Source organism: Muntiacus reevesi, chromosome 1 (assembly GCF_963930625.1).
Source record: "Muntiacus reevesi chromosome 1, mMunRee1.1, whole genome shotgun sequence".
In the NCBI taxonomy this organism is placed as follows: domain Eukaryota; kingdom Metazoa; phylum Chordata; class Mammalia; order Artiodactyla; family Cervidae; genus Muntiacus; species Muntiacus reevesi.
In genome coordinates, this window is record NC_089249.1 from 282,449,517 (window position 1) to 282,469,236 (window position 19,720).

At 34.6% G+C, this 19,720-nt stretch overlaps 1 protein-coding gene across 5 annotated transcripts in view; it reads right to left on the reverse strand.

The window, feature by feature from the left end:
- FBXL17 (F-box and leucine rich repeat protein 17) overlaps positions 1–19,720 on the reverse strand; it is a 498,131-nt gene that overhangs the window by 440,113 nt on the left and 38,298 nt on the right. For all 5 annotated transcript variants that reach the window (XM_065923017.1, XM_065922840.1, XM_065922924.1 and 2 more), the window contains exon 4: positions 15,572–15,703. In XM_065923017.1, coding sequence (XP_065779089.1) covers positions 15,572–15,703 — 132 coding nt within the window. The remainder of the gene's footprint in view (positions 1–15,571; positions 15,704–19,720) is intronic.

Here is a 19,720-nt window from a genome sequence, read left to right on the forward strand (position 1 = left end):
CATGGAGCCACTGAACCCTCAATCTAACAATCTAAAAAACATAAAAATGCAACAGAGACTATTTTAAAAATTAGATTTAAATAGTATCAAGTTTAAGATTAGAAAAATACTTTCCTTAAATTTACTAAATTATACCACTCTTACACATTATGTTAAAATTTAGATTGTGTAATGAGTCTGTAGTAAGATTTCTTAAATTCTGAAGTTTCAAAAATAGAAATAGAATATTAATTTACAAGACATTTTACTCCAAATGAAATTTATCAAATAGAAATTTGACACCTGACTCAATGCCAATATTAGAATTCCTAAGTCAAATTACATACTTAAAAAGGAGACCCTGAATGAAGAAAGATTTATGTTCCCTAATTATCAAAAACAGAAAAATATGAAGCTTTTGGCAAAGATGAGCAGATAAATTATTAGATTAAAAATAATTTTTAAAAGGCTGAGCCATTTATTTGTCTTCATGGAAAATCACTAACTTCAAGTAAATTCTCATTTGAAGACAAATGACTGCTAACTATGAACTTGAATGAAATTCAGCAGTATTTAAAATACCAAAAATTGAGACAGTGAAATCTAGTAGCAGTCAAATCTTTAACCTTAATATGAAGAAAAATTGAAATTTTTAGAAATATGCCTCAATTGTCAAATTATCCATATAGAAAACTAATGAAGATAAAAATATCATCCTCTTCCAGATTTTAGTCACATACCTACAAAGTTGAAAGGGCAAAGAAAAGAACAACACACATAAAACCTAAGTGAGACTGTCTCATTAAATTTTCTTTCAGATAACTTGGTTAGAAAGGGTTACCTTAAGACAAAATACAAAAATAATTTCTAATAATAGCAGTAATAATTTTCCCACTTAGGGAGAAATAGTTAATTCAATTTTTTAAAAATTACTTAATGAGGTTACCCCTGAAGGGTCCTACTATGTGCCAGGCTTAGCATGTGTTATACATCGTTATAATTATATAAATGCTCTAATTAGTTCCAACTAGAAGTTTGAAAGAAACAGTCTGATGACTTCTCAGCCTGTAGTATACTATATTGAAATTTGCTTGTTATTATCTCTAAAGAAATATTGATAACCAAGTTAGTATGGGTGAGTCTTTATATTTTATTCTACAGAGAATGACTCTATAACCTCTAGATAATTAAAGTAAAACATTTAAACATCTAAACTGCTCAAGAGCTAGGATGCAAAAATCTTCTGTACTCCAGTGAAGTTCCATTCTGACTTCTAATTCACTGTACATCAAAGAAAATCAACTTGCCCTGACACAGAAGAACTATTCCCTTCAGTGATCAGGCAGGTGTTGAGGCCAGAAAGAGAGCCTATTTTCCACAGCCCTTTACCTTGTTTGATCACTGGTTACTTTTGATCTGACACTGCCCTCTCTCTAGTAATGACTTCCCCCTCGTAGACCCTACCTCACATCTGTCAGAAAGAATAAAGGGCATCAAGCTGAGACCTGACAACGCCTATGGGCCAAGCGATGGGCTGCCAACTGAAGGCTCCCCAGCTCCCACAATTTCCAATTCAGCTTCTTTTGTTGTGGTAGGTACAGGGTTAGGGTACCAATGACAGCAGAAAGGATTATGCACCAACTGTGAAACCAAGCTTTCTGGAATATGTATCTTTTATCTCTGCTTCTTCATCTTCTTAAATGCTGCAAACTTCATGGTGGTTACTATGAAATACATATTCAACAGGTGCAATAGAAAGTTTGTTTAAATCCTTTTCCAGGAGAAAACAAAGGACACAAAGTATTGTAATTCAACTATAAAGCTTTAAGGGAAAAGTTTCAAACCCATGGTGTGAGACTAATAAAGGCCCGCTGTCAATGAGCATGTTGATTGTGAATGAAACCACTGCTTAGCACCATCACCACCTAAAGCGGGCAGGTCCCCTAAAGCAAGGCGCATGTCCAGGAGAGGCAACGCTTTAGGCTGTTACACTGCGGGTTCTCACCCTAATGTGGCACTAATCAGCACTGAAAATAAGTTCCTCCAGTTTTGTTTAAACAATGTGGTGAGTATAAGTAAGCTTTCTTTAAGGCAGTAATAACAATAACTTTTAATGCTAGAAATTTTAAAACTTTGGTCAAATACCACTTTGATACCATTTCACTAATAAGTTTTCAACTGTCATTAGAATATTCCATGAGTTCTTACATATTCATTAATAAATAACCACACACACACACACACACACACACACACAGAGAGCTCATCAGGCATGCAATAAAAGGATTTGCAGAAAGCAGGTTTAGAGGCCTTCTAAGATCACTTTCAAGGTTAAGTCACTATTTTTTTAAGAAAGGAAAGGTCAGAAGAAGGAAATACTTGATCAATAATATACACATGCAAACAATATACTTTTAATATTATAATGCATAAAAACAACTAATTTTAGACATGGATAAATAACAACATCTCAAAGGTGAGGAGTAAGCATTAAGGTGATTACAAGTTAATTCCAATAACTGGAGAAATTAATATGTACAACAGCTAAAGAAAGATATGCCTTGATGGAGAGAAAGGGGAAAGGCTCTCACCTCTGAAGAATGAAACTGTGACACTGGGCAAATCCACACACCAACTGATAATGATTTACACCTTTGAAAAAGACTGTATGTGAAATACCTCCTATACCAATACTGAGCAGTAGTCTGCACTATTTTACTCTTCTTAAAAAGAAAAAAAAAGTCTACCATGACTATAATCTAAAAGTATCATCAAGTATATTATTATAATGTGATGGTTTTTAAACAGACGTTAATATATAAAAACAGATGATGCTTATATACACACTCAGACTGACTTTACAGAAGAAAGCCATCTAGGTATACCAGAAAAAGGTAGCACTTCTAAACTGAAAAAACACAATTTAATCCAAGCATAAACAATACAGCTTGCTGACCCAATACTTGCCCAATTTTTTCCTTAAGTTTTCCAAATGCACTTAATTCTCCAAGAAAATGAAATAAACTACATTATTCTAACAAGATACTATTTATGCTTCTTTTGTTGTATTCTTTCCCTAATTTTTGATTCTATAAAACTATTAGGACATATTAAAGAAACAAAAGATAATAACATAAATGGAACCAATTTGTGATGTTTAAAAAATAATATAAAGTATTAAAAATTGTCAGTGTAATCTTCTGCATGGTATATCATGTTGAAAGGATGCACTGTTGATGTTCTAATTAAATTTAATGCCAGATATATTTGATATATTTTCTGGGTACTATGCAATCAAGATATATATCAAATATTATACTTATCTCTAACTGCAACAATAAAAGCAAGCTCTTCTAAACAAACATAGATGCAATTTGTTAACTTTCATCTTTTTAAGAAAAATCAAGTGATTAAAAATGACAACAGAAAAAGGACCACAATTCTGAGCAAGCTCAAGAGATTTTCGTTAGAGTTTTCTGAAAGCAAAGGAGGAAAATACACTGGTGAAAGCACTGAAACTCAAATATCCTCAATGGAATGCAAACCAAGTATCTAACAGGTAATTTGCAATAAAAAAGAAAAACAACTTTAAAGTCACAAGCTTTGACATTCAGTTTTTAAAAATCAGTTCTTAAAAACTACTTAACTACTGAGGAGGATATACCTCTCTTATCTTTGAGGAAAGATTTTACTTCCTCCAAGTATGACTGCCATTTTTCTGGGAAGAACACTAATGAAGAAAATCACTTAACACCACTATAGGATAAATATATTTCACCAGTTTAGCTGTTAATAAAAACTGAATCTTTTATACTAAAAGCTATATTATATATACATATTAAAGTATAAATAATCATAATTAAAGTGACTGACATGTGCCTCATTAAAGATATTAATTTTTAAGATCTTTCTTTTGGGCACAAAAAGAATTTTTCCAGAAGAAAGCCAAACGGATTTGAGAACAGAATGGTTAATCTTAACTAACTGTCCTTTTTAGAAAATTTATAATTTTTAAGTATAAAAAGATTAGTTTTTAACCATTTAGTCAAAACATTAACAAATATACAGTCAGTTACTATATACAAATTAAACAAAAAGACATCCCCATTTTTAAGGAGCTTACATGATTAGACTGAAGCCTTGAAACCTACAACAAATTATCAATGGATTAGTAAGAAATAATAAAATAAAGGAAGTTGACAGATTACTAGAAAGTAATAAACGTGGTAGAATTCTTAAAGAATATTTAACCAAAAAAATCACCTTTAGTTCAGCCTGAACACATATTGGAAGAAACCAAGATGACAACAGAAAATGTAAACAGGCTAGCTGAGAACATTTCTGTAGTCAACTACTACAAGTTCCTGAAATGATGAATACAGTATTTTAGCAAGAGTATTTCTGGGTTGTATATATAAAAAATAACAAAGTCAGTCTTAGAAATGTCTTAGGTCATGACAGAAGTCAGTGGAATATACCATATACCATTATCTTTCATACTGGTTTCCTTTAACTTCTTTACTCATAAGCTTGAAACAATTGTAGTTAATGAAAATATATGATAGATTACACAATGGAACTGACTACAATTACATATGATTAAAAAGTACTTATTAATATATCAATATATGTGTGTGTATAAAATTGCATCCTGCAAGAACTTAAAACATATAAAATATCAAACCATAAGTATCTTCAAATATTTAAAGTTAACATTAACCTAGTAAACAGGCATGGAATTATATTTTGATTCCTACTCAGTGAACCTACAAGTTACAGCTTAACCTAATTCTACCTTGTTTTTAGAGGAATCAAAACAAAAATCTAGCATTAAATGATGAAAATAATTTTATAATCTATAGTCATTTGATAGGCATTTTAAAAACAATGAATATAAATATATACCTTCCTCTTTGTTTTCTCAGAGATATATATTCAATAAGAGGAAAATAAAAGATAAGAATAATCACCCAGACATAGTTTAATTAGGAGTCTGATATATAACTATTTATCTTTGGATTACAAAATCTCAATATATTTGTTTATGTATCACATTACAGTGAATGATAAATACCTAGATATTATGCTTAAATAAAAAATAGTCAATGAAAACCTGGCAATAGATTCAACAAATTTTCTACTCCCAAGGACTCACCTGGAGTAACTAATTTCTATCATAGTTTAGAAACCAAAAATAGTGAAGTAGAGCACTCATTAAAGAAAAATACAATATTGGTCTTTTCTGCAACCTAAATTTTATATGGCAACATAAAATAGGAAGCAATTGGAGGGTTAAAAAATAAGTAATATCAGAATAGTACATATTACATCTGGCTTCAATTTCTCAGCTACTAAAAACCAGAAGATACAGTCCAAGGGAAAGATTCTGCCCCAATACTCTCATCTGGGTAACTCATTCTAGACCTTTAACAAGAACATGAAGACAGCAAAAAAACACAACCAACCAACCAATATAGGTAACATGGATAAGCAAAGTCCGCAGCAGAAATGGGAACAGTCCTTGCCACAGGACGTCTAGGTGCCCTTTCATGACAATGCATCTTTTGATAATAGCTATAAGAAAATATTTGAAAAGAAGCATCTTATCGCCTGGTAGTCAGATTCAACTGTAGCTTTATAAAAGACCTTCTGAAAGGCACATCTTAAGAAAGAAAGAAAAAGAGAAACTCTTCTCCCCTAAAGCCTAATCACGAAAACAGTAAATGGAAAACAGGAATGGAACAGTAAATGGAATTAAGTCTTGTACATCTTAATACACCAACACCTCTGTGATAGCTATAAGCCAAAACTTCTCACGAGACCCAAGCAACACATCTCACTTGTTGACGGACAGCCTAGAAAGGTAGTTGATGAATGTGTGCTCATAAATGACAGACTTAATGTACTCTCAGCATTCCACTGTCATTTAACCTTATAAAGTTTCTATTTGCTAAGTCTAATGATTGGGCTCTTTATCTCAACCCACCATCAACTGTTGCCAACACTTGACCAGAGACTGAGACAGCACTTTCATATTTATATTTGAGAAATAATTTGATTTGTTCCAAATCTCTTTCTGATTTTTTAATATGCCCTCCTAGAAAAAGTAAATAATAATTACATTTAAAAAGAAAGCATCTACACCAGCCCAGGTTGGATGCATGAGACAAGTGCTCAGGCCTGGTGCATCGGGAGGACCCACAGGGATCGGATGGAGAGGGAGGTGGGAGGGGGGAGCGTGATGGGGAATACATGTAAATCCATGGCTGATTCATGTCAATGTATGACAAAACCCACAACAATACTGTAAAGTAATTAGCCTCCAACTAATAAAAAAATAAATGGGAAAAAAAAAAAGAAAAGAAAGGATCTAAACTACAGAGTATGTACGAGTAAAATAACACCAGTAAAAGAACTGCAATACTAGGGATAACCTATCAACTATAAACTTTAAACCCAGAATAAATTTATTTTCAGTAATCTAGAATCTGATAAAAAAAAAAAAAAAAGCAATATGCAAATACTATCTGAGTCTCCTATTCTGAGTTTCCCTAGTGGCTGAGTGGTAAGGAATCCACCTGCAATGAAGGAGACCTGACGGGAGCCTCAGGTTCAATCCTTGGGTCAGGAGGATCCCCTGGAGAAGGATACAACAACCCACTCCAGTATTCTTGCCTGGGAAATCCCATGGACAGAGGAGCCTGGTAGACTACAGTCCACGGGGTCACTAAACAGTCAGACACAACTTAGCAACTAAACAACAACAACAACAAAACTTTGAACTGTAATAAATTCTTCATTATCAACACTGGAATATCTCTATCAGAGTTCTTAGTACTAAGCTTGCTTCAACCTGTGATTCTGCTTGAATATGAGGAGCTCCTATCATCAGCTGATGGGACCCCAAAATCTGTGAACTAAATTTAATGTCATTAAATTAATACAGTTAGTTAAATAAACATGCTGGGTTAAAAAAAAAAAAAAAAAACTGATGCCATCCAAAGAAAAATTATTTGGGTATTATTGAAGCTACTGCCTGCCCTCTAGCACACCGGTATACACGAGATACACACACGTGCACTCATTCTTCATGGTTTTCTGTGCCTTTAACATGAAGGAGCACGATTCAGTTAAGTCCTTACCAAGATACCTGACAAGAAAGATACCCTCAGAAGGAAAAGAGAAAAACAGATGTAAAAGAGATGGTGATCTCTATCAAAGACTATATAATGAATAAAAATGTATTCATTCTGCAGATTTAAAAATATGTCAAATAACATTTTAACTTTTTTTCAAGTTTGCCAAGTAACTTTGGCTTTTAATTATAGTACATCTTTTGAATATCACTGAACAAAATAAAACCAATTTTATTAATGGCAGGAAGGTACAAGTCAATGTAATTTTGACAAGGATAAAAATTATATTCTAGTTCATCAGAATGGCATGTTGTTAAAAAATATTACCCCAGAAAATAATCCTTGAGAATATTAATGACTTTGGCTAGATTAACTTGATAATGAAGAACAGCATCATTAATACAGTAACTAGATCAAAGAAATTTACTTACTTAAAAAGTCAGAAAACCACTGACTCTCCATCTTTAACCTATTTTTCAACCTTTTATTTACATACTTAAGTCCACCCACTTTTTAAAGCATGTTCCCAAATGCTAGAAGAAGTACCTTTAAAAGTATATCCAATTCAAAAGTAAGCCATTAGTCACTAAACCAACATTTATTGAATGTCTATTATGTGCCAACATGTGGGTGGATGGGATAAAAAGGAAACATGATACTCTTTACCCTGGAAAGAGTTGACAATCCATCAGCAAGATACACCTGTAAACCACAATTTCAGTTACTCATGGAGAGCAATTTGACATCATCTATCAAAAATTTCAAAGTATATCTGATATCTTAGCTCCCTTTAATTATATTTCTAGAATAGATCCCAGAGAAATCCTCATAGATAAGCCAGGAGACTTGCACAAAGCTTTTACTGTTAACCTTACCTATAAAGCAAAACAATGGAAGCAATATAAGGGTCCCTGAATATGAAATGGATAAACAAGAGATACATACATATATAGAACACTAAAAGTTTAAAAGAAGGAATTACATATTCATTAAGCTAAATACCAAAAACAACTTAAAAGTAAATAAAGGAGCTTGCCGACTGACAGACTATGTGAGACCAATAGCTAACCAAATAGCATCGGAGACAAACTACTTGTGACCACAGCTGAGTGATACTGTGCTGTTGTCTGTGGTGTCCATTATGTTTGCTAAAGCTGTTGGTTTCTTAAATGTTTTAGATCATCACAGTAGTTACCTCTAGAAAGAGACAGTGGTAATATGGGATGTAAGACAAGAGACTTCAGTTTATTTGCTTTATTAATTCAAGAAGAAACAAATTTAACAAAATGTCAACAATTGTCAATGTCTAGGTGACAGGCATATATTACAGATGTTATTAGTCTTTCCAGTATTTTGAATTTTTTTAATTTCCTAAAATTAGAAAACATACAAGACTGAAATATTTGACCACATTTCAAATTAGAAATCTCAAACTCCAATCCCAGTTACCAAGAGACAGACAAATTTCTTAGCATGACACTCAAGAACCTTAACAACCTGGCCCCTACCCTCCCTCACAGACCCAACTACGAACACGTCCCCCACCACGATACAACCCTAGCCTCACTCTGACGCCCACCGCTAATTGGACGCCCATGTGTCTCTCTGAGGCCTTGCTTTGGCGGTGCCGTCCCCCACAGCAGCGCTCTTCTATCCTAGCCTCACTCTGACACCCACCGCTAACTGGACGCCCGTGTGTCTCTCTGAGGCCCATCGCTAACTGTTCGCCCATGTGTCTCTCTGAGGCCCACCGCTAACTGGACGCCCGTGTGTCTCTCTGAGGCCTTGCTTTGGCGGTGCCGTCCCCCACAGCAGCGCTCTTCTCACAGAAGTGTTTGCTTGCGTCACAGTCACCACGGCACTACGTGTCAGTCAAGGCCCAGCTCAAATGCAACCTACCATTTATAGGGTTTCCTGATTCCTCCCTGGTCTCTCACAGAAGGACTTACTTTGCGACTGGCATTTCCACAGCACTTATCACTAGAAAAGGATATTATTTCCTTGGCAGTATAATTTTTTTAATTCCTTAACACTATTTGAGTGCCTGGCACACAATAGGTATTCCATTTTTAACTGCACCAAATCAACATCTTAAACAGTGTTAAGGAATAGAGTGAAAAGCTATCACTTCATTAACTCATTAGAATTTTTATTAAATATATCACACAAAAATGAAATAGTATTAAGTTTCTAAATACAAACTTCATAAAAAATACATTATGCTTTTGAAAAGTAAAAAATGTTACATGAGTGCAATTCTAATAAAATTAATTATGTTTATATTTATACAGGGTTAATATCAACATTAAATACTATCCAGAACACACTTTTTCTCTTTGACAATTTTACTAATTTTCCTAGAAAAGAGTTCAGTATATCTGTATTAGTATTAGCAGCTCCCCTTAAAATCAGTTATCATTCTAGCAAAAGGATCTTCTGCTTATGCTAACAATTAACTTCCTCCTTTGATGGCTTACAGTACCTGTCAGTAAACGTTTCAAAAGGGATAATACCTTTTGGAAATTACTGCTTGGTTCAGAGGCATATAGATTTAGCTCCATCTGTGATGTATCCAGGCGATCAAAGGTCTTGAAGACAAATGCTTGGGAATCCAACAGATCTGGGTTAAAACCTTGACTGTGACACTTATCTATTGTTACTTAATCTCTCTGGGCCTCACTTTCCTCTTCTGTAAAATGGAGTAAGTGAGAATTAACCATGTAAAACTACACTGTGCCTGGGTACATGATAAATACTCAGTGAGATGACCACTACTAAGTCTTTTTAAATATCAAAAACTGAAAGCAAAATTCTGAAATGTAGTAACAAAGACAAGATGAAGTTTAATAACTTAATGTCACCTTCTCTAGAATGCTATATTTCTGCACCACTGTTTATTGGAAACTACCACTCTTGATATAAGTAAATCCTTTGTCCACTCTGAGGGGAAAAGGCAATGAAGACGAATATCCAACCTAGGAGACTCTGGAAATCAAAGTGAGTACTTATAAAATGGAATCCTTCATAAATGTACATCACTTATATCTGGGATTACAAGTAAACTCACTTCTCAAGGAGTATTTGAGGAAAGATAACAAGAATGTAGTGGGGGTATTGGAGGGTAGTAGGGACCAAATCCCTCAATATATTCACTCTAAGTTGAAAAGCAAAAGAGTCAGGAAAGACAAGCCTTAACAGAATGCTGAATTAGTTACTGCTATTTAAGCTCTGATGCAAATGTCTACCTCACTTACCATAGTTGATGATAATATGGCTACCAGTCTATTCACTTAACTGCTTCAACAACCTCAAATTACAGCAAGCAGCAAAAAAAGAATTAAACTGTGGGTAACTAACAGATGAGATCAGGAAACAGTCAGTGACAGCAGGCCAGTTCAAACTGGCAGACTCCAGAAAGTGAACTCCGATCAGGAGAGGAAGAAAAAGGCTTTTAATAAAGACTTCTATATTTGGAACTATATACCGCATATTAAAAGGCAGAGACATGACTTTGCCAACAAAAGTCCATACAGTCAAAGCTGTGGTTTTTCCAGTGGTCATGTATGGATGTGAGAGTTGGACTATAAAGAAAGCTGAGTGCCGAAGAATTGATGCTTTTGAACTGTGGTGTTGGAGAAGACTCTTGAGAGTCCCTTGAACTGCAAGGAGATCAGTCCTGGGTGTTCACTGGAAGGTCTGATGCTGAAGCTGAAGCTCTAATAGTCGGGCCACCTGATGTGAAAAGCTGACTCACTGGAAAAGACCCTGATGCTGGAAAGACTGAAGGCAGGAGAAGGGGACTACAGAGGATGAGATGGTTGGATGGCATCACCAACTCAATGGACATGCATTTGAGCAGGCTTTGGGAGAGCGAAGGTTAGGGAGGCCTGGCGTGCTGCAGTCCATGGGATTGCAACGAACTGGACACAACTGAGTGACCGAACAACAATATTTTGTACTTCGCCTCAATCTCCTTTAGTCTGATCTGCCTAAGAGCAAGTCTGAGGTAGTATGATATCCTTTCTACAAATAAGGAGATCAAAGTACAAAAATTAAGATAACTAACTGTATCACATGATTAAGAAACAGTTGGATCATGGGATGAATTCAGTTCAACTCAAACTTAAGTGTTTGCTTCATTCATTCCCTAAAACACTTCCAGCCTGGAAGAAGGAAACCAAGAGAGGTAAATTTAGATCCAACTTCATACATGTAAGCCTCCGAAGGATAACAACGTTAAAAACAACGTTACAAATAATGTTACAGCAGGAGCCAAAGGAGATGGTACAGAATTATAATACTAGTAAAATAATTCACCAGGAGATTGAAAAAAAACAAGTCATAATTAACTGACAGGAAATCAAGTTTTAGCCAGAAAACAGTCGTCATTTCCCAAAAACTTTCTAAAATCTATTCATAATATATTACTAGTTTCTTAGGTAACTCCAGAATCTATACTAGTTCATAACTCAACTCTACAAAGTAGAAGATCCTAAAAATAAGCCAAATAAATATAACACATATATATCAAATATGCTGACCCTAAGCCTTAGCATAGAAACCATTTTCAAAATCATAAAACCCTAGTACTTTAAGACATCAAGTTGGATAGCAAATGTAGATAATCTATCTGACCCCATCATTTTAAAATTAAATAAAAAGCTGCCCAAAGAACTTCTGTCCAAAAAGTAGAGAAGCAGAATCTGAAGCAAGGAAATTAAAAAGCAGAGAAAATATATTTAATGAAGTTCCTAGATCATCAATAACTATATACACAAACTAAGCATGGCTTTAGAATAATTTTGTAGCCAGTACTGCATAGCAGTGATATCAATGCTATAGCTAATGGACAACAGACAGCTCTATACAGTATGCTGGACACTCATTAGAGCTGCATTCCTCAGATCTGTTTATAATCTATATAACATTTTATAGAGAATGCAAAATACATCCAGTCTAGGTGTATGGCACCTGTCTCATTCAAAAAATGACTAAAACAAAAACCCATTATTTGGGGGGGGGAGATTTTACATCTAAGTCCTCCATTCTTTGCTTCACCATCAACCATTTGAATCCAAAACTGTCACCGTCCTCACTTTGCCCCTGCATAGGGCCCCCTCTGGTAAATAAAGGGTGCCTTGCCCATTCTCAAGTCTGCCTTACCTACAGTGCCACAAAGAAGCATGTTCACATATTCTGCTACCTTGCTAAGACAGCAAGCTCACCATGTAACACTCGAGATAAAGCTAAGCATTCCATATTTTTAAAGAAAGTTTCCCTAAAATCATTTAAAGGACAACATTAAAAATAAACCATAAATATCTGCAAAAATCCATGTACAAGCATTTTATCTTTCCAGTTACATCAAGGACACAAAAAGCTATGCCACTGAAATATACAAAGACAATGCTGCCATCTAAAGGCCAAGATATAATATTTTAAAAAGTATATACTTAGTCAAATACTCAGTGTATATAAAAGCACACAGTTTGGTATTCTAAGGTCAGCAAACTTGATACTGGGGAAAAGCACTACACTATGATTATTTTCAGGCTACACAATAAAACTCTAACACTCTTTGGCGAAGGTTCTTCTTAAGATTGGTAAGAGAATTAGCAAACTAATTTGGCCAATGATCAGTATCTATCTGTACAGGTAAAGTTCTGCTGGCATCCTTTCAGACACAATATTCTCCTAAGTATCTGTACTAGTTGTTTGTCCTATTTAATGACATTTATTATCCCTGTCTATAATTAACTATACAACAGAATTACATATCCGCATATATAAATATTGTCATTAACCAGATTATTATTTCTACTTGCCCTATTTAAAATATTTGTTGCTAAGGAACTAATGATAATACATCTCAGAACGCAAAAACCCAGACTACTTAAAATCGCAGCTTTGCAAGTAATTCAAATATTTCTCCTTATTTCATAATTCCTAAAAATACAAACCAAAGTTCCTATGGGAGATGAGTTATCAACAGCGTTAACAGTCCAACAGAAAGAGTTCAAATGATTCTCAATTTCTCTTTCTAAAAACTTTAAATTGAAAGAATTTCATTGAACTAAAATATAGGAAAAATTACTTCAAATTAGCAATGAAATCAAAATGTTTACTGAATAACACTACATAAAAAACTGATTCCTTTAGCATCTAAGTACATAATATCTTTCTAATGGACCATAATATCAAGGACATTTGAATATAACTAGAACCTTCAAAAACCATGGTTAATTCCTTTAAGAAACCACCGACCAAAATTTTTCTCTGAAACAAAGATGTTTTTGAGCATCTTCTGTATGTGGGACTCTATGCTCGGGACAGGGTTTCAAACTGTAGATCAGTCACTTTCTGGGTGGCTAAAATGCACTTGGAATCAGTGGCTCACAAATGTCTAAATTTCAAGAGACAGGTAAAGAAAATTGGCTTGGGTGCAGAAGTGCCACCTTTTTATTTTGTAATGTTGATTTGGGACATTAAAAGTAAACAACCAACCAAACAAGACTGATCAGGTAGAATTTGTTTTGCCCTTTCTAAATGTCAAATTTAAATTTCATTTTATGTTGTGTTCTCTAATTAATAAAAGGTTTTCACCCTAAAGACAAAAAAAAAGAATGTTTCTCTGGTTTTGCTCAACAAGAAAACAAATATTAATCAGTCAGCAAATGTTTCCATTATGTGAGAAATATTAAACACTAAGTTGGTATGACCATCTTTTAATTTATCTTGAGTGTAAAATGGAAAGAGACGACAAACACAGTCAATATCTCATAAAACCACTCATTTTTTATGTTTCCTATGAGTCAGAATTAATACTACACAATTTAAGGACATTATGTCATTTATTCCTCAAAACCACAACTTGCAAAAAAGACAAATATTAATAACCCAATTTGCAAAAGATGTTCAGAAACTCTTAAGTAGCTTTCCCAGGGACACAATACAGGATTCAAAAATTCACTCTCTCTGACCCGGAAGACCTTACTGTCTCCAAAAGAACATAAAGACTCCAGAGTGATTATTAAAATTGTATTAAATGTAAAGAGGAATAGGAAGTATTTTTATTATGTAATTTTAGAGAAATATATAATTCTATGTGGTAATAAAAGCATATACTTTTAATTCACAGTGTTTCAATTTTTTTCTTACTATAATCTTTATTTTTTTTTTAATCTTTTTTTTTAAAAAAAGCATTATCTTACTTGAAGTGCTGGCGTTTGTTAGAGACTTTTGAAAACTTACCTTAATACGTGAGAGGTTTTTACTAAATTTTGTAAACGAACTCTAAGGGTCGGGGGGGCAACAAAAAGATCTCTTAACTTTGCAGATACAATTAAAAAGCGCATCTTCTCTGTGAATCTGATACATATTCATGACCATCTTCTCTACATGTTAATGCAGAGCATTTCTTCAACGTCAAGAACTCTACTAATGCCTCTGCAGTGACAGCTTTTTCTGTTAAAAAGTTTTCTTTCTCTATAATGCATACTCATCAAATCAAAGTTAAAAGAATTTGGAATATTATTCAGCTATAAAAAGGAATGAAGCTCTGACACATGCTACAACACAAATGAACTTTGAAAAAATATAGTTAAGGCAAAGAAGGTAGATACAAAAGACCACATATTGTGTTCTTCTGTTTATATGAAATGTCAGGAACAGACAAATCCATGGAAACCAAAAGTAGATTACCAGTTGCCATGAGCTAGAAGCAGGGGGATGAAGAGGGACAGCTAACGGACACAAAGTTTCTTTACGGGATAGTAAAACCATTTTAGAATCAGTGATGATGATTGCACAACTTTGTGAATATACTGAATTGTACATTTTTAAAAGGCAAATTTTATGATATGTAAAGTATATCTCAATAAGAAAAATTACATGGTTTTAAATATATTTATAAAACACTGTGTATGATTATTTATACATGTGCTTAAAATATAATGTAAATTCTATGTAACACTCTAAAACCTATGTAACTACCAAGATTATCTGTCTCAATTTATTGAATCCTATTTTACACCATACTAAGTGAAAGGCTCTATTTCACAAATGTACATCTTCTTGAATATTAAAAATTCCTAACTATCTAAAATTACTATAATCCCTAGGGGAGTCAGAAGGAATGACAACTACATACTCATGTTTGGCAGCCAAATTTCATTTTTTCCAATTAATTTTTTCCACTGTCAGAGTTTAGGAAAAACCACATTAGCACATGCTAATGAAGAATTTTTAACATGTAAGTACCATATACAAGCATGTAAGTACCATATACATCCACACGACTATAAAATCAAATTACAGAAATCACTGTTTTAAGATTCTTACTTTGAAGTAGAATTTGCCTCTAAACCACCAAAAGAAGCAGAAAAAAATTGATAACACTAAGTTATAAGGAGTTCTAGAGTTAAATGAAAAACAGAAGGATGATAAGAAGTACTTACTAATTTGTTTTCCTGCATGTATATTCTCTGTAATTTCAGACAGCCCTTAGCTATGACGATCATGCCTTCATCTGAGATCTTGTAACACTGGCCGAAATGAATATCTTTGAGTTCTCTGCATTTCGAGCCCAGCTGTAAATAAAGAGATTTCGATGAATGCTCCAAAAATAACAAAGTCAACATATTTCTAGTGGGATTTCCAAATAATTTTTTAAATAGCTATACCAAAGTTAAATAATTATTTATAAATTTCTCTTAAAATAGAATGCAGGCAATCTCATTGAAAACAGTGCTGTGTAAGCCCTTTGACCTTCTAATCATTTCCTTGCTTCAACTGCTTCACATTATACATCCACCAAGAGGCCTAGGTTCCTTAACACTTCAAATTCATATCTTTATTACTCTTAAGTCTTTTTATCAGTCATACTGTTAGACTGAAAGGAATAGAGATCCAGGGGATAAAACCAAAGTCCAAGAAGGGAAACATGATACAGTGAGTGAGTGAATGAGTGTTCAATTAATGAGATTCTACTTCCAGGTCTGCCTGCCCACAATGTGTCCTTTTTCTCCATCAGTTCATTTATACTGTGAAAGAGAAAAAAGACTGAATATGCTGGAGCCAATATTCTAGTTAACACTTATTTACACACTTATTGCAAACACTAAAACAAAAGGGACTCGTGATTTCCTGATTACTTCCCTCAAGTGTACATTAAGAAGTTACAAGTATAATGTTCCCCTTAAAAAACATTAAGCACCATACAGAACAAATTACATACATTTCTTTCCAAATCTAGAGTATAAATTAGATAATTAAAGCAAATTATAAATAAGCATTGTTTTATGAGTATTACATATGAAGAAAGTCATCTAAGAAATAATGAGAAAATTTAGTAAAAATCTATAAATCAAAAATTACCTAAAAAGTTACATTAAAACAAGAAATCCAGTGTTGACAAGAGTTCAAAGTGTATAAATTATTACTAAAAATCATGGGGGCAGAATAAATAAAATAAAAATCATGGGGGGTTTATAAAATTTTTTTAATTTTATAAAATTTGCCTGAAAATTATATAACTTGGCATCTAAATATTTACCAAAAAATGTAAGAAGAATGGATAATTGACTAGATATACAGTAAAGTCAACACACTAAAATGTTAATTATACAACCTACATAGTGGGTATTCAGGTGTCGACTCTAAAATTCTTTCAAATTTTCCATACATTTAAAATTATTCATAACAGATCATTGAAATAATTAACTAAAGGTGTTTGATAAGAGTTAGCTACAAGAAATTAGCATCATAGTTTTTTAAATAGTAAAATAGAGAAAATAACTTAAAGTTATAAATTATGGTGTTTGCATAAAATTGAATATTAGATAACCATTAAATTGAAATAATCTTGGTTCATTTCCAAGGAAAACCATTCAATATCACATTAATCGAAGTCTATGCCCCAACCACTAATGTCAAAAAAACTGAAGTTGAACAGTTACTATGCAGACCTATCAGAAGTAGGTCAAGTTACTCTAGAAGTAACGCCAAAAAAAAAGATGTCCTTTTCACCACAGGGGACTGGAATACGAAAGTAGGAAGTTAAGTGACACCTGGAGTGACAGGCAAGCTGGGCCTTGGAGTACAAAACGAAGCAGGTCAAAGGCTAACAGTTTCGCCAAGAAAACGCGCTGGTCATAGCAAACCCCCTCTTCCAACAACACAGAAGACTACACATGGACATCAGCAGATGGTCAGCACCGAAATCAGACTGACTACATTCTTTGCAGTCAAAGGTGGAGAAGCTCCATACAGTCAGCAAAATCAAGACAGGAAGCTGACTGTGGCTCAGATCATACACTCCTTATTGCCAAACTCAGACTTAAATTGAAGAAAGAAGGGAAAACCATTAGGCCGTGCAGGTATGACCTAATTCAAATCCCTTCAGATTACACAGTAGAAGTGAGAAATAGATTCAAGCGGTTAGAACTGATAGACAGAGTGCCTGAAGAACTATGGACGGAGGTTCATGACACTGTACAAGAGGTGGTGATCAAAACCATCCCCAAAAAACAGAAAGGCAAAAAACAAAATGGTTGTCTGAGGAGGCCTTACAAATAGCTGAGGAAAGAAGAGAAGTAAAAGGCAAGAGAGAAAAGGAAAGACAAACCCATCTGAATGAAGAGTTCCAAAGAATAGCAAGGAGAGATAAGAAAGCCTTCCTCAGTGATAAGTGGAAAGAAAAAGAGGAAACCAATAGAATGGGAAAGACTGGAGATCTCTTCAAGAAAACTAGGGAACATTTCATGCAAAGATGGGCACAATAAAGGACAGAAACAGTATGGACAGAAGCAGAATACACAGAACTATAAAAGAGGTGTTAATGACCTGGATATCCATGATGGTGTGATCACTCACCTAGAGCCAGGCATCCTGGAATGTGAAGTCAAGTGGGCCTTAGGAAGCATGAGGACAAACACAGCTAGTGGAGGTGATAGAATTCCAGCTGAGCTATCTGAAGTTCTAAAAGATGATGCTATGAAAGTGCTGCACTTTTCCAAATATGCCAGCAAATTTGGAAGAATCAGCAGAGGCCACAGGACTAGAAAAGGTCAGTTTTCATTCCAATCCCAAAGAAAGGCAATGCCAAAGAATGCTCAAACTACCACACAATTGCACTCATATTGCATGCTAGCAAACTAATGCTCAAAATCCGGCAAGCTAAACTTCAATAGTATGTTAAACCAAGAACTGCCAGATGTACAAGCTATTTCGACAAGGCAGAGGAACCAGAGATCAAACTGCCAACATCCGTTGGATCATAGAAAAAGCAAGAGAATTCCAGAAAAACAGCTACTTTTGCTTCACTGACTACACTAAAGCCTTTGATCTCAGGCAGTTCTACACTGACTGACTAGTAATTTCTACCAGTGAATCCTAAAGGAAATCAGTCCTGAATAATCATTGAAAGGACTGATGCTGAAGCTGAAGGAAGTTCCAATACTCTGGCTATCTGATGGAAAGAAATGACTCAGTTGAAAAGACCCTGATGTTGGGAAAGATTGAAGGCAGGAGGAGAAGGTGATGACAGAAGATGAAATGGTTGAATGGCATCACCAACTAGATGGACATGAGTTTGGGCAAGCTCCGGGAGTTGGTGATGGACAGGGAAGCCTGGCGTGGTACAATCCATGGGGTTGCAAAGAGTCAGACACGGCTGAGCAACTGAACTGAAAGCCTTTGACTTTGTGGATTATAACAAACTGTGGAAAAGTCTTAAAGAGACTGGAATACCAGACCACCTGACCTGCCTCCTGAGAAACCTATAAGCAGGTCAAGAAGCAACAGTTGGAAACAAACATGGTACAACAGACTGGTTCCAAATTGGGAAAGGAGTATGTCAAGGCTGTATATTGTCACCCTGCTTATTTAACTTATATGCAGAGTATATCATGAGAATGGCCGGGCTGGATGCAGCACAAGCTGGAATCAAGATTGCCAGGAGAAATAGTAATAACCTCAGTTATGCAGATGATATCACCCTTATGGCAGAAAGCAAAGAGGAACTAAAGAGCATCTTGATGAAGGTGAAAAGGGAGAGTGAAAAAGCTGGCTTAAAACTCAACATTCAAAAAACTACCATCACTTCATGGCAAACAGATGGTGAAACAATGGAAACAGTGGCAGACTTTATTTTTGGGGGCTCCAAAATCACTGCAGATAATAACTGCAGCCATGAAATTAAAAGACACTTGCTCCTTGGAAGAAAAGCTATGACAAACCTAGACAGCATATTAAAAAACAAAGACATTAATAAGCCAACAAAGGTCCGTAGAGTCAAAGCTATGGTTTTTCCAGTAGTCATGTATGGATGTGAGAACTGGACCATAAAAAGGCTGAGCAATAAAGAATTAATGCTTTTGAACTGTGGTGTTGGAGAAGACTCTTGAGAGTCCTTTCGACTGTAAGGAGATCAAAGAGTCAGTCCTAAAGGAAATCAACCATGAGTATTCATTGGAAGGACTGCTGCTGAAGCTGAAGCTCCAATACTTTGGCCATTTGATGCAAAAAGCTGACTCACTGGAAAAGACCCTGGTGCTGGGAAAGATTGAAGGCAGGAGGAGAGGACAACAGAGGATGAAATGGTTGAA